General features: G+C 39.9%; 1 protein-coding gene and 1 pseudogene across 2 annotated transcripts in view; both read right to left on the minus strand.

The window, feature by feature from the left end:
- Nucleotides 1-16924, minus strand: part of LOC308419540 (actin, cytoplasmic 2-like) — a 1056985-nt pseudogene that overhangs the window by 855649 nt on the left and 184412 nt on the right. The gene's annotated exons all lie outside the window — the stretch shown is intronic.
- The window catches only part of PRKAR2B (protein kinase cAMP-dependent type II regulatory subunit beta), an 87322-nt gene that overhangs the window by 57927 nt on the left and 12471 nt on the right, over nucleotides 1-16924 (minus strand). Inside the window, exon 2 of the mRNA XM_080915299.1 lies at nucleotides 6710-6745. Coding sequence (XP_080771425.1) covers nucleotides 6710-6745 — 36 coding nt within the window. The remainder of the gene's footprint in view (nucleotides 1-6709; nucleotides 6746-16924) is intronic.

A 16924-nucleotide genomic window follows, 5' to 3' on the forward strand; every position in this document is an offset into this window, starting at 1 on the left:
AGAACTTTATTCTTTGGCAGGATGGCAGATGAAAAGAGACTGGGAATTGAAAACTGATGGAGAAACATCTATGATTAATGAGCCATCTCAGAGTGACCTCTGCCCACAAAATGACGTACACTTTGACCTCTTCAGTGGACCCCCTCTGAAGCAGCCACTTAACTAAAGGAAACATTTTTAATTTCATTTAACTCCTAATGGCAAAATATAATTATCAAAGTTTTAGTCAATAACAGATAATCATGTATTTTCAGTTTTTTGGCTTTCAAATTAAAAAAAAAAAAAAACAAAAAAAAAACCCCAAGGAATTAAAATACACTAAACATCTGCCCTTGTATAAAATGTGCTATTAAAAAAATCTATGCAGCTAGTGGATTCACAAATTTTAAAATAAAGTACAAATGCCAAATAGAAGCAAATGGAAAACAAGGGTTTACTATGCAGAGCTGCAGAGCAGTCAGAGATGACAAAGCCTCCCCATTTGCTGTAGCTGCCATTCAACACCTGCTCAGACCTCATACAACATCTGGGCAGGGGCTGCCAGAAAAATCACTTGGGGTCATGCAAGGATCTGTTAAACTCCCTAAGTCTACTTTGAAAGGGAAGACATGATTAGGATTCCAACTTAAAATACATAAGGTCTCTGCCACCTTTTTTTGGTGATGGTGTCCTCAGCTTGGGGAGGCAGGAGGGAAGTGCAGAGATTCAGGAGGTTTAGCCACCGCTCTGTAGGTAAAGACCTGCACAGTCCCCATGACAGTGGTAGATGGAAAGAAACAGTCCATGGTTCTAAACTGTTTATTGGCTGTCCAGGACAGAACATACCTTTTGCAGGGAGGAATGTCTGGGAAGGGAAGCTTATTGGCTGAGTCCTCAGGGCCTTAGATACCTCATTAGCATGAAGAGCTCCGTTTTGACCACAGGTCACATTTCCTCACTGAGGAGTGTGGCAGTGTTCCAGGGCAGGCCAGGGCAGGGTTCAAGGAGTCACCGAAGTCTCAGGTGTTTGCCCACCAAGTGTCCGTGTCTCAACCTACTCTAGCTTACCAAGCTTCCCGGTATGGTTTTACCGACAGCAGAGACACCACGCTTTGTAGACAAGGATGGCCTATAACTTGCAGTGATCTTCCGACCTCTGCCTCCTGAGGGCTAGGTAAAGTGTGAACCATTATACCCAGCACAATCTGATTCTCAACTGATGAAAGGAACAGGAGGTCTGAATACATTTTGTTTTTTTATGGCCAAATTGTAAACTAGGACAAAATAGCCTACTGAGCTCAGGAACTCAGAACCCAAGGACAATATTGTTCATTCTTTAGTTATTGGCTGAAAAGCAGCAGCTGGATAAGCCTGACAGGGGCCATAGTAAGGTGGAAGCATTTGCATACAAGCTAACATAGCAGGTTGGAACATAAAGGCTACTGCAGTTTTCAGAATAATGGTTTGTAGGTCCAGCTGGTAATTTGGGGGAGATAAGTTGAGCTTCAGTTCTTACCTAAATAGCTAAAGAAATCCTCACGTTGGCTATTACAATGGTCATATGAAGTTGAGGTAATGCTAGGTACTACCCCAAATCTATGTACTTATGTATTTGACTAATTAAAATTAAGAGAAGAATGTGACAGAAGGAAAAAAATGGAATTAACATTAGGACATTCTGTCCCACTAAACTTTGATATACTGAACTAATTTACACACACACACACACACACACACACACACACACACAGTATATATTTAGCCCTTAGTACACAGCAGGGGTCATGCTGAGGGCTCTTTAAACATACCTCCATGAATCATCACAGTAAGTAATTTTTATAGGATACAGCTTAGGTAATTTGCCCAAATCACAATAGCTGATAACCTATGGATCTAAAATACTCATCAATGCCTTCCTTGGGCTCAGCCTGGGGCTAAACACTGTAAGTTCATACTGAATATTTCATCAGTAAGTGGAAAAGCCACCCCACTATGACCTCTTCCCTATTATACTGTCTTCTGCAGTATAAAATATTGGAAGGTTAAAATTAGCCTTTAGTTTAAATAAGCATTTACCCCCATTATAAATTCTACCCGATCCCTTCACCCAACCATGTCTTCTGCTCTGTTACTCTTGGTCATTCACATGATGAGAACCCTGCAGACATCTTGTCACCTGCCCATTTCCATCTCCCTGTGCCTCCCTTGTGCCTTCAGCTTCCTCAAGGATACAGAACGCTACTGCTTGGCTGCCAACAATGCTGAGTGCTCAGTAGACCTGTGGGCTCTTCCGATCCCCTCCTATCCTTTCTAACACTTTCCCCACAGATTGACAATCTATTATTTTTAAATAAAATATTTCTGACCAAGAATATTACTTTCCTATTGCAGCAGAAAAGTCCCTCCCCTTGTATGCTGTGACAGGAAAGATAGTGGGGGCCTCTCAGAGTTCCCCACACTGCCATCCAGCATCCTGCCTGGGACTCACATGCAAATTTCTGTGCTTCTCTAGGATTTACATCATTCAGGTACATCTTCCCGAGTCACTCCAACTTGACCATCATCACGAAGACTTCAGTGACCGACCGAGCTGATGACCTGCTTGAGTGGCAATCATCAATTCAGCTTCCTTAATTCTGGTAAAACCTCAGGCAATCTCGGCTGCGTGCCCCACAAGTACACGCTCCCTCATCAATCTCAAGCTTCTCTTTGACTCACGTAATCGGTATTCCAGAGCCTCTCATATCCTACCGTGTGGTGAGTGTGAACCAGAGCTTCACACAAGCCAGCCATGCATGAACCCCCAGAGACAACGCCCAGCAGGTCTTCATTTTTACCTAATCCAGAAGTACAGTCTTTCTCTGTTCATTAATGATGGACCTCGAATATTAGAAAGTGGCAATAGCAAAAAGTGACAATAATAATTAAATTCCAGTATCAGTGACATGAGACAGTAACAGCTGCAGGAGTACACATGCCACACGCTGACAACAAACAGTGCTAGCACTAGAAACGTGGGAACGCTGCAGTAAGGCCAATCGAGAGAAGCCTGTGACATACCGCCAACAGGAACAGGTGTGTGTGCCATGCAGATGTGGCATCATGTGTGCTACCACCCAGAACAAGGCTACCATGTGCCACCTACTACAAAGGGCTCCATTCATTCCCAAAGCAATGCGTGCTTGCAAAATGCCACTTAGGTAAAATAAAATGTTTGGTTTCTGAATAATGAACTTTTTAAAGTTAAATTCAGAATTTTCCTTTATGAAACCTTTTTATTTGAACTTTCACATATCCTGGATGTCATGCAAAGGTCACCTAAGCTATGGCAGTCTACAATATGATAAAAACTTAAAAATAAAGAGTATATAAAAGCAACTACAGCTTTCTGGTATTTCTATAGAAGTTTCTTATTTTACAAAAGTACTGGTCTGCAATGCATTAGGAAAATAAGACATATTAACAAACAACAAAGTATTTATTTACAAGGATTTAGTGTAGCAGAGACCTAAACTTATTTTAGAAAATTGATCAAGTACCATGTTGCATGTGGCTTCCTCTGGATATATCTAAGCCCTTCTGCACATCTGGGAACATCTGGGTCGTGCCTTTTTAAAAGTAGCTTTAGGAACTGTCAACATGTTGCTGAAGTGTAGATTTGTAACTGTGTGAACTGTGGACAGTCAACAACACATACTTAAAAGCTGCACCACTGCAAGATGGTGTTTTATCCTTGTACTCTTCTTACACTGTTTTTTTGTATTGCTGGTATTGTAGCAGAAACAGTTTCTTTTATTGTTACTTGCTTTTTAAACTTTGTTTAGTCACTTAAAGAAAATCTTGCTTATGGCACAATTTGCCTCAAATCCATTCCAAATTGTATATCTGTTTTCCATTTTTAAAAAATTTCAATTTATCCCTCCAAATCCCCAAGTTTAATTTCAACTCTAGATTTTTCCTAATGCTAATTTTAGAAAAAAAAATGAAATTTATCTCTGTTAAATCTGTACCATGTAATCCAATATCTGTGGTAAAGCATTAAAGACAGAATTATAACAAAAGTAAGTTTGTAAGTTTGTTATCTGGACCTGTGTGTGCATTCCTGTCACAGGAGTCAAGTGTTTCTAAGAGCAAGCCTGCTCTGCTACAGACCTCGAAAGCAATGAACACAAAGAATCCATGGGCTTCAAAGGGTCACAGACCAGTCAGTCAGCTGCAGTGTCTGTGAACCTATGACCTCACAGCAGCTAATAACAGGTTCGTGTCAGAACAACCTCCAAAACTCCAAAAAGAGCAAATTTCAAAAATTCTAGGAAGTCAATTTATGAAAAAGAAGAAAACCCAAAATATGGTAATTAAATGTAATACTAAGCCACAAAGTCTTTAATGGGGGTAGGCAGGAGCCCTGAGTAAGACAACAAAAAATGTGTGACTCTCACATCACTAGAATAAAGTATATCAAGTTTATATTCCATTAATTATAGGAATAATAATACACTGTGTAGAAGAATGCCCTTTAATCTTAGGAGACATACACTCAAGTATTTATGAAAGGGTCAATAAAAACATAAAAAGTAATTAGATATGGTAACATTAAGGAGCCTGAGGGAAAGGGGAGGGGAAAGGTCATGAACTCAAAGCTGGTCTGGGCTCCTTCATTTCAGAAACCAAAAATATGTGTGCATATGTGTGGGGGTATATAAAGAAAGAAGAGTGTGTAAACGTGTCAAAATAATGAATTACACTCAAGGAATCTGGGTAAGTGTGCTCATTCCATTATTCTTTTAATTTTTCTATAAATGTAATATTTTTCTAAATAAAAATCTCATGATTAGAAACAAACAAACAAAAAAGAAGCCTAGGCCAGTTCCTTTACTGCAGAGCACTTTAAAAACAAAACCACCAGGAAAGCCTCTGTGTTGTCTGGAAACCTGTAATGTGCAAACAATAAGAAAGATGCTCTGATTAAACACTGGAATCAGTGTCAGGGCTCCAAGGGTAACATTTTTTTCCTGATGGGCTATGGCACAATGCTGTGAGGGGTTTATTGGTTGATTTAAAGCACACTACAGAACAGGGCTCACCCTAATATGTTGGAGAGCAGACATTCTGCTGGTGGTTTTACTGTAACCATTTAACTCTTAGGAGAAACTTGAATATTGCTGTTAGTCTCTTAATGAGAGGGCTGAGGAGGAAGAGAGAAGAGGAGAGGAAAGGAAAAGGAAGAAAAACATTTCTTTGCATTTTTAAAAAAGTGTTTACTAGGTGCTAGAGAGATGGCTCAGTACTTTGAAGCACTGAATGCTCCTCCAGGACCCAGGTTCAAATCCCAGTACCTACATGGCAGCTCACAGCTGTATCTTTAAGATCTAACACCTTCACACAGACATTTAGGCTGGCAAAACAGTAATGAACATAAAAAGGCAAAATAATGGTGTTTGAAAACTAATCTATATACTAAGCCATCAATTACTGATGAACACATCTTGTAACAAATACTAATGGAACTTATGCATAAATAAACATCTCACTTCATACAGCACAGGGCAGAAAGGAAAACCCATGACCCACAGCTGTTTCTGCTGGATGAACTTCACATCATAAAGACACTACGACACTGATTCTAATTGTTCCTGGTATCTATTGCTTCGTCAAGCTCTGCTCCGGATAAAACTCAGCACCTTGCACACATAAACACAACCCCATCCCACAGAAGGCATGAAAACCTGCATTTTTCTTTCACTGTTTAAAATAAATAAGCAGAGATCACAGACAGCTGAGAATGGTAACCACCATCCCAAATGCACCACACTTCCATAGTATCTGTCATTACACACCTGGTCACTGTGAACAAGGATAAATTATTCCACTAACTGCAGGCAAATTAAAAATAAAAACCAGCTTTTGAGGATTAAAACACAGTTGAGGTTAGGCAGTTTTATGAAACAAAGAACTAATTTCTAATATCCGACTCCAAAATTCAAATGTCTGAAATACCTTCTATTTTTGAGTAAAATAATTCTACCTCTACATAAGAGGGATAGTAACTCTCTTAAAGCAAATGTAGTACACTTAATTTCTCTTCTCTTCAGAGACGATAACCCATGGGGTGAATTTTCTAGAAAATTCACCAATCATTTCCCCATCTGAACTCCCTTTACTGAAATTAGTGTGGACAGAAACACCTCTAGCTGTACCCTCTCCTTCCCCACAGGTCATGGGGCCCACAGTGAACCTCACTCAGGCACTTGGAAGAGCCCCCCGCCCCGCCCCAGCCATGCATTAGGGTGCCAGGAAATATAAAACAGCAAGTTAAATGTCCAGTGGCTTGCTCCCACTCTCACGGGTTCCCTAAGATAGTGACAACACTCCCTCCTCACCACTGCTGGGTCTCTTTTGCCCATCAGTTAAATCACGCTTCTAAACTGTCCCCAGTAAAAAAGTCATTCAAGCAGCCACTTTGTCAAAAGTAAGAGGAGCTATATAGAGTAAGATGGGGTCCGTGTCAGTCTGGGTCACAGAAGGACTTAAACATAGCCACTCTTGGCTTCATTGATTTTCAAATAAATCCTAATATAGGTTGATATCCCATTGGGGTTCTTCTTAGGAAAAAAAGATGAACAAGTAAGCTATTACTCCCCACTAGTCTTTGTACATTTTCATCCAATAAATCCATCATCTTTGAAATGTTAGTATTAATGAGTAAAGTCTGCAGAACAGTCAGACTTACCTGAGGCACGCCTTGTGAACCGGTTTATAACGGGAGCTAAAAGAGAAGAGCCAAAAAATATGATTTTTAAATCTCATTTTAACAAAACTAAAAAGACCCAATCAGTTAAGTAATCCCATAATTTCAATATAAATGGAAATGTATAAATAATATAAGAAGATAATAGAAACTGCATGAAATTAAATACTCAGGAATAAAGTAGTCAATACCCAGATGGGAAATAGAAGTCCCTAAAGAAACATAACATAAAAATCAGGGTTCCCCCTATCAAAATAATTCCTCCTGAAGACTTTAAATAAAAACTCTATTAAAGCATGTTGATCCCACCTAACTGGAACAGAACTATAAACGCCACTAGAAAACAAAGCAGCAACTACATCAAATGCCTGCTAAGCTGTGTGTCCGTCCACAATCTCCTTTTGGAGGTGAGTCTTGAAGAAGTTACTACTAGAGATGGGAAAAGTAACATATAAATAAACAGCCATGTTTAAAGGAAACAAACTGGAAATATTCACGGAAAATAAACCCAGCTTAGGTGAAGGGTAGTCTGTCCTTGCCTGTCTTTGACTGAGTAACGGGGAAAATGTCTACAACTTACTACTGTACACACACAAAGCTGCATTACAGGATGATGTGTGCCACATTCCTCGATCTGCCCACCGATTCCACTCACTTCTCAGGTTCTTTTTGGATCTGCAGGCATAATTATCTCAAGAAACAGAAAAGATTTGGTGTTCTTTTTGAATTTTCATTTTTAAGAGAGTAAATGAACAGCTGACTTTATAAAAGAGGCCAGCGTGCACACTCAGAGTCATGGATCCACGATGCTATGTTAACACTCTAAGATGTTAAGGGTAGCAATGGTGAGTGTCTATGCTGTGGTCACAGAGGAGACAGGCTCTTCTCAGCACTGTGGTTTCCTGAAGAATGTTAGTGCAGGAACAAGCATTTGGAGAAAGGCTCTGTGGGGCAGATACTTCCAAGCTTTAAGCATCACTCATTATATTTGTGCTTTTTTGGTAAACAAATAGTTCAGTAAAGCTTTTTTTTTTTAAGTGATGAACTTGTAGATGATAAACACACCCTGAAGCAAAACTGGGAAACACAAACTTAAAAACTACTGTCCTAGGAAGTGGAAGGCAGGGGAAGGGGAGGGCCTACTGAGTTCTAAAAGTGCACAGAAAGAAGTCCATGCTTCTCCCCCATACTACTCTTCCCTATCATAAAGTGTTAACTGTGATGACTCAAAACGCCACCTACTAAAATAATACATAAGCTTGGAGTGGTGACAAATGTCTTTAATCTCAGCAAGAGGAGGCAGATCTCTGAGTTCCAAGACAATCTTGTCTACCTCAAGAGTTTCAGGTCAGCCATGACTACATAATGAGATCAGTATATGCTAGCAAATTGTATTTTCCAAATTGTCCAAGATACAAAATATATTTATATTTTATATTCCACAGTAATTCAGCAGATGTAAATTACTTACACAAAGAACTTTACCTAGGTCATACACACACACACACACACACACACACACACACACACACACACACACACACACACAAATGCCCATGGTTTTCATCAACCCTTTAAACCTTTTTGTATCCTTGTGAAGGGAGTCTTAACAGAGCCACCCTCCAAGTCTTACAAGGACAATGCCTTGAGACAACACTGATGAATCCAACCATAAGACTACACATTTGAGAGCACAGGCAGGTGAAGAAGACAAAAGGCCTGTCATAGGCTTGGAACAAAATACAGACTCATTGCTCAGTGCCCCTCTCCGCCAGCCTCTTCAGAAGATGAAGGCACTGTGCCCTCTCGTTTAGTGTGCTCTCTATAAACCTTATGTTTCTGTGTTTTTCTTAAAGGAAGATTTCCCACAATGATTCTGTCATTTAATACATCTTTTTCTTTGGGGAAGGGACCAAAGTCAAGGGTCTTGAACATGCTATCCACATACCCTACCATACTCCTTTACCCCAGAATCTGTTTTCTGAATGTGTGGCAACTACTTCAGTTGTCACACTGATTCAGAGAACAACACTGACAGTCAACCTTCAAGACACTCCTGTACAAGAAGAAAAGCATGCCAGAGGTTGTGTTCTGTATGACTCCTATTATTATATGTCGTGTGTGTATGTTTGTGTGTGTGTGTGTGTTTGTGTATACATGTCACACTGTACATCAATCAAACAACCTTCAGTTTTCATTCTCACTTCCCACCTTGTTTGAGAGTCTCTTGGCAATATTGGTTTTGGGTTTCCCCTCTACCTATGCCAAACTAGCTGACCCACAGGCTTCTTGGAATTGTTCTCTGCTGCCCATTTCCATATAGGAACATTGAGATTGCCAACCCTCTCTTGTTTATGTGACTCTATGGTTTTCAGGGATTCAAACTCAGGTCCTCGCACTTGCATGCTAAACTCTTTCACAAATAACCCACCTTGCAAATTCCCTGTTGGACATTTAGGCCTTCCAGAGATTATTTCAATGTGAGCCTAGATCCTAGTAGTGTTTTAGATATACACATGACTACTTCATGCAATTTTAGTATATATCAACATCTCCCTGGTAGTGTGCTGTGGATATCACTCACTGGGCAAAGGAATTTGTCACACATGCCTGGAGATCTGAGTTCCATCCTTAGAACCATGTAAAGGTAGAGAGAGAGTCCACATCACAGAGATGTCCTCTGACTTCCACAAGTACACCATGACATATACATACACATCCCACACACACAAAATAATATAATAAATAGGTTTTTCTTTAAATTTCTCAGCAGAACAACAATATGAATCAAAAATTAAAGTTCCTTTTCTTTTGTATTTTGCTTTGTCTGAAATTTTATTCTTACATGTGTACTGAGAATCTCTTATAAACATCATCCGTCAATGAAAAATCTGGTGGCCAATGAGCTGAAGCAGGGAACAGGAGCTGGGACACTGGCAGGAAGAGAAAGGATTCTGGGAAATAGTAAGAGATAAAAGAGAGACACAGAGGGAGCCACAAGAGATGACAGAATGGAGAGACAGATGTAAAACAGCAGGGAGACGCCGGGGAGACACCAAAGAAACACAAAGGAAGAGGTAGCTTGGGACTGAAGGAGTAACCTAAGTAACCACATGGTAGACATAAAAAAATGTAAATGGATTAAAAGAGTTATGAGCTAGTCAGGGAATAAGCCAAAGCTTAGGCAGGCATTCATTAATGAATATTTAGTCACAGAGTCACCATTCCGAAAGCTGAGGCTGGGGAAGAAAAAACGGATTATTATAATTTTTTAACATGTGTCTTTAGCAAGCCCATCCTATTACTGCCATGCCATTTATGATTTGTGGGTAACCAGAACAATCCATTTGGCCAGACTCCACACACAGCATTCATGCTCATAAGAGTTTCACACAGATTGGAGAATCCAACTATGTCATGTCCTTTTCTTCACATTCTAAAGCATGTAGCTACTAAAACAAATTATATTTCTTTGTTTATCGTTGACAGTCTTTCCAGAGACTATCTACTTCCAAACTGTGAGCATGTAAGCACATGATGACAATTCTCACTGCTTGACAATAAATGGGGCCTAGGAATGGTCAGTTAACAAGACGAGTGATGAACAAGGCAGGTGGTTTTCAGTAGCCAAGACACATACCATGTCTGACCATCAGCAAATTCCAATCGACATATCCATATCACCCACGCCCTCTCTAAGAGACAAAAGAAACCCAAGTATTTCCTACATATACTTGTAGTGAATTAAGACATCACACTTGTTCTAGAGTTTCTTCTTCCCTCACAATACAGGGGAGATCAGAACGCACTGTGTATCTAGCTGAGCAATGCCTACATGTTCTCTCTCAAGTGCCATGCCAGGAAGGAGAGTAGGAGGAAGGCAGGAGTGCAAATGCAGACAGACATCATGTGTGGCTAGAAAGGAATGGGAAAATACACACAAAAAGGGGGCCCTTGGCTCTATGGCTGGCCCCTGAGCCTAGTAAATAGGAACAATAAGTACTGCTCATCTTTCAGGAGACTTTATGAAGTCGTATCTTTTGAAAGTGCTTGTCAACTATAAACTCTCACCAACCACAAGGGACTTGTACTTGTTGTAACTAATACTATCATTTCTAAAGTATACAAAGTGATCAGCAGTACAGATTCTCAAAAAAATAAAATAAAATAAAATAAACAGGGGACTAAGGAGATTGATGGCTCACACTGTAAGAACATTTGCTGCAGCACAAGCCTGAGGACTCTGGTTTATACCCTCAACACCTAGCATTTTGGGAACAGAAGTTTACTAGGGCTGGCTAGCCACAAGCTTTGGGCTCAGTGAGAGACCCTGCCTCAAAAGAATGGCAGAGAGAACTGGAGGACACCCATTTGTTGGGATGATCTTCCTGTGCACTGTATAACAGTTGTCTTTGTATTACTCAAATACTGATTTCTGTACAGCAGAGAGCTGAATGCTGTCTAAACTCTGGTACTGTTATTTTTTTATAACCATCGCTTTTCTCGGTGTTTTGTAAACTCTTCTCTGTCACCTTCTGGTTGGTTTTATAAAAGTTGATAACCTATAACAGGGCAGAAGAGGAAAGGCAAGACACCCAGGCAGAGACAGGAACTGTGGGAAGAATTGAGAGGCAAGGGATCCGCCAGCCAGATACGGAGAAAGTCAGATGTACAGGGACTGAATGAGAAGTAACAGGCCATGTGGCAAAGGTGGACTGATATAAATGGGTTATTAAGTTATAGGAGCTAGTTGGAAACAAGCCTAAGCTATAAAGCCTAAGTTTTCTTAAATAATAAAAAGTCTCTGTGTCATTCAGTATTGGGTGCGTCAGAAACACTCCAACAATATCCATCCTCTGGTCTCAACACACACGCACATGCACACACATACAAAATTAACAAATGGAGATGTCTAATGTGTGACAAGTGAGTTGTCTCAGTTTCGGTTTCCATTTTTTGATGTTCCATGAATATTCTATGAATGCATGTATATGTGTGTGCTTTACACACACTCATATTCATAGAATACAGACAGGAAGGGAGGGGAGGAGAGAAGAGGGAGGAGAGACACCATAAAATATAGAGGAAGCACGTTGTCTACCTGTGAAACAGGTATGACTTAAGAATATCTGAAACTCCTTACATTCTGGAAAAGATACGTCCTCGGAGAGTTCCCAGGGAAACCAGCAAACTCTTTGTGCATGTGCTTTCTCCCAAAGGCCGACCCAGAGAAACACTGAGCCTTCTGCCACGCTACAGCATCGCTATGCTGGTATAACAGATCCTGTCACACTATGACACACAGGTCTCCCAGGAGACCAGAACTGTAACTGACTCAAGTGCTCCTCCACACTAAGGAATATCCTTAGGAGAGAAAGTCCTCACACTGAGGCAAACTGAAGATGTACCTCCATTTCCAAGAGAGAGAATAGCCTTCTACAGCTCCCTAAGTAACTGTTCACAGACACTGCTCCATTTTACTCTCCGTACACAAGTTACCCTGGCTGAGTTAACACGAATTGGATGGATCGATAAGCTGAAAAATACACAAAGCGAGCCTGTTTGCTTCTGCCTAATTCCCAGCCACATGGGTAGACACAGGCACTGGAATTCTAAGTCTCTGCCCAGAGGGCTGAACTAGGTCTACTCATATTTCCATACAACTGCTTCCAGAGCTTACCAAATGTAGAAGAAAAGTAGGTGGAAGAGGAATTCAGAGGAGGCTGCAAAGTAAGATAGTTCCCAAATAAAAGCCATCAGGTAAAGGCAAGGAGACCAGTTTTCAAAATGCATGAACATTGTCTTCATTTCTCAGCCTGTTTCTGTAAGAGACATTCCAAGCTAAACAAATATGATCTGGGTCGTGATCTGTGATGACATGCATACATGCACATGTACACACACACACACACACACACACACACACCGCACACAAACAAAAAAACCCACCCCATCTATACCAGAGGCACGTTAGATAAATGTGTCATTTGCAGAAAAGTGTTCATATACCCTGGTGTAAAATACCCCCAGCCCTCTTAGAATCCACGAAACTGTTAACATCACTGTCTTCATATTAGTTGCTTTTTTGTTGTTGTTGCCTTAGAACAAAGACTTTTTGTATCTGTTAGCTGCTTAAATAAAAGATTAAGAAAACTGTAAATTAAAATGCATAAGCTAATTATTTTAACAAAATAAATACTCAGTTCAGAATAAATTAATTTAACTTATGCCTATGTTTCAAAATTAAGTAAAATAAGTTGACCCTTGAACCAAGAAAGAATTAAAATTTTAAAAGTTCAACAGCAAACAAGCAAGTAAATGGCCCCAAAACAGAAATATTTCACCAATTAGCACAGAATACATATATTTTGTATGTGTTTAATTCTTGGTCCTGAAAATACCATTTATTTTCTATAATTTTATGAAAAGATGGTGGGTCTCTATCACTCCTACAAATACTTGAAGATACTCGTTACAGGCTCACAAGCCTTTGCTCTGAATTTCAGATACACCATGCACTGGCCTCTCAAGGAGAGCACCAGAACAGAATCACAACTGGAGAGTCTTCAAATCTTAACTGCCTGGTCCTAAGGGACATGGATTATAAATCATGTGCCTCAAAGTATGTCTTAGCCTTAGGTGGTCTGTGTGAGAGGTGGGCATCTGAGGGCCATGGGACTCTTTTTTGCTGACACAGCAAGAGGGCTACATCCAACCCACTAACATTGTGGCTAGAGGAAGGACAGGGTGAAATATGGGTGCTTAGCTTCTAGAACATTCCAACTTGAATGATCACTAAAAATACATACAATTTCATTCTGTTTGTTAAACCAAACACCCCCAAATATAACTGACATTTTAAAATATGACTATAGAAAGCAACAAACTAACTAGAAAGTGCACTTTTGCTTAGGAGTGAACATAATTCTTCTCTTTGTAATTTATGAGGACACTGCCAACCATGTTCTCTTACACAAAGAGGAAGGAAAACATGGTTTCAGGAGTCCCAACATGACTAACTTTATAAAACCACACAGCAGCAAGGCACAGACAAAGGCCAAGTAAAAAATGTTTCCGAACTCTCTCCAGATTTTAAATACCCTCTACTTGGAACTGGAAACTATCGAAACCACAGAAAATCATCCTTGCTTTTCTATGCACTAAGCTCTCTTCCAAAGCTTGGACAGAGCAGGTGTGCCAAGGTGACATTAACAGGGAAGGCCAGATGTAGAGACCCATTCCATCTGGGAAGGCAAATAACCCAGACCAATTCCAGAAGTTCCGAGTTCAAACTGCCACATACACAAGGTTCCCACAAAGGCCGTTTTGAAAAGTATAAAAGCTTTGAAGTGAATTCAGTAGACAAACACGTGGGGCTGTGACAATGGCTTCCTCCTAAAAGTAGCCCCAGAATATGGCCATGGCTAATTCCCTGTGTCTTCAAAGAATGAAGATGCTGCTGACACTGCAGCCTTGACCCAAGCAAGTCTTTCAACCGTTCCATGATAGCACACCAATCCACCTCCTGCAGAGCAAACAGCCAGCTAAAGACCTCTGGCATACCATACTGTCCTCTTCTTCACATTAGCTCCACAGTTCCCTAGCACTTACACACACACATTAGAAACCTTGAGTCTAAATGAACCGAGCTGACAAAAGTCTGGACAGGAGGTGCTCCCTGACTCCTGTTGATTCTTCAAACAAATGAAGGCAATAGTTACAATGTATTTAAGTTGGTGAAAATGTCATGTAACAGTCCTGGTTGGAAACATTCAATAGATTTTAAAAAAGCAAAAACTGTCAACCCTTTGACTCCGTTTCCCTCAAATATCAAAAAGGATTCTCATGTATGCTCCATTATTATGAAAATGGAACCGGGGTTTTGGTGTACAAGACAAAAATAAAATTTCACATAAGAGTCATCATAGTAATGGTATTCCTCAATTAAAGACTAGAAAACAGGATTCCAACCATCCATGGTTCTGTCTTCCTTTAGCCGAAGCAAAATTAACATTCAGTGACATGTACCAACCAATGAGCTTTGACAAATGTCCTGAGCCGTGTAAACAACATCCCACTGAAGAGTTAAGCATTTCGACACTGGACAGTCCCTACCATCCCACAGGGGCCTCTATTATAATTTCTGCGTATCCATCTCATTTTACCTGTCTGGGAACATCACTTAAATGTTATCATTCTTGCTGCTGATAGCATTTGCAGCTCATGTTGTTTCTATTGCTTAGTAGTATCTCTTCAAATGAGTGTATCATAAGTTAGTTAGTTCCCTATTTTCATGTTGATAGAGACTGAGTTGTTTCCAGTTCAATTAAAGGCTTCAGTAAATATTCTCACAGAAACATTTATAAACTATAGTTTTGTACCTTTTGAAGAAACGTCTACACAAGGTGCTGTTGGCCCACTGTAGGTGAATGTGCACAGCGAGTGTGCAGGTCTCTCATCTATTTTACTCTATTCTTACAGTTCACACAGACAGGTCTGAGCCAGCCCACATCATGGACAACAGAAAGAACTGTCTTTCGGGTACAGGTGCAATGGTATCTCCTTGCAACTCCAATTTTCACTTTCCTGATAACTAAAAAACACTATTCTAGTCCACCTGAATGCTAGTCAGCCACGCTTAGAACTTCTTCAGTATGCCCCAAGTTTCTATCTTCGAATAGAATGGGTAATAGAAAACAGGATAGAATGTGTAATAGAAAAAAAAAATCCAGTTGTCATAAGAAAAGTGACAAGAGATTTAAAAATAGAACTGATAAGAGAAGGAAATTTTTCGTTCATGACAACCATGGCAAAATAAAATGGAAGAATCTGGAAGGGTGCTAGGATTAAAAGAGAGATACAATCTTGATGTTCATGGATACACAATTCAATACAATTAAAGCATTTGTTCTCTCCTAATTCATATAATTTAATGCAGCTCCAATAAAACACTCACTAAAGACTTTCTACCAAATGGGACTTTGGTCTAAAATTTCCATAAAGGCCTTCAACTAATTAAGCAATTTTGAAAGACAATAGGTGGGAATTACCATATCATAAAGTCCTACTCATTATAAAAGAGAAGCGCTGATGAAAAGATGGCTAAATTAGTAAAACAGTATAGAGACTGTAAGTTTAATTACACATTCAGGGAAACCTAAATCTAAAAACTAATGAGTGGGGGCTGGAGAGATGGCTCAGCAGTTAAGAGCACTGACTGCTCTTCCAGAGGTCCTGAGTTCAATTCCCAGCAACCACATGCTGGCTCACAACCATCTGTAATGGGATCCAATGCCCTCTTCTGGTGTGTCTGAAGACTGCGACAGTGTGCTTACATACATAAAACAGACAATTCTTAAAAACAAAAAACCTAATGAATGATAAAGCTCAGTGATGCTGCATGCCTGCCTGCAGTCCTACCTGTTTTTGAGGCTGTGGAAGGAAGACGGCTTAAGCCCAGGAGCTCAAGACCAGCTTAGGCAATATAGGAAGGTCCTGTCTCAAAACCAAAGCAATAGCAATAATGGGAAAATGAATCAATAAACTGTGCGTATTGGAAATTATAGCTGGTAAGATGGTTCAGTGTGTCAAGGCACCTACTCCCAAGTCTGGAGGTGAATCCCTAGGACTCAGGGGTGGAAAAGGAGAGGTATCCCCACAAATGACCACTGATCTTGGCACGTGCACATACATGCACACATGTGCACAGTCAAAGTGCAATAAAAGTGATATTATCTGTCTCATATAATATGCAAAATCACAGATGGACCAAAGCTTCAAGTATAAAAATGGAAGTTTAAATACAGTTACAAAAACAAGGACCCTGTCTTTTTAATATAGGTGAAAATAGGTTCCTTTAAAAAGGCACAAAAATATTAAATAAAATATGAAGAATGCATGTTATGTAAAGATTTGAAAAATATGTTCGGCCCATATTACCTCAAATACATAAATAAGATCAACACTGAAAAGGAAAGCCCAAAGCTGAGAGGTGACTTTTCCAATGCATACTACCAGTGAAATCATTAAGCAGACAAGAATACAGGCAGGAGTCATGGTGATTTTTTTTTTTCAGAGACTATGCACTACAGAGTCAACGAACATAAAAATACATTCAACATTATTTGTACTAAGGCAAAGACAGTATTTCACTGTGAGGTCACTCTGAAGAGCAGCGCAGCTGTCAAATCTGACACT

This window comes from Micromys minutus (genome assembly GCF_963924665.1).
Source record: "Micromys minutus genome assembly, chromosome: 1".
NCBI classification, from domain to species: Eukaryota; Metazoa; Chordata; class Mammalia; order Rodentia; family Muridae; genus Micromys; species Micromys minutus.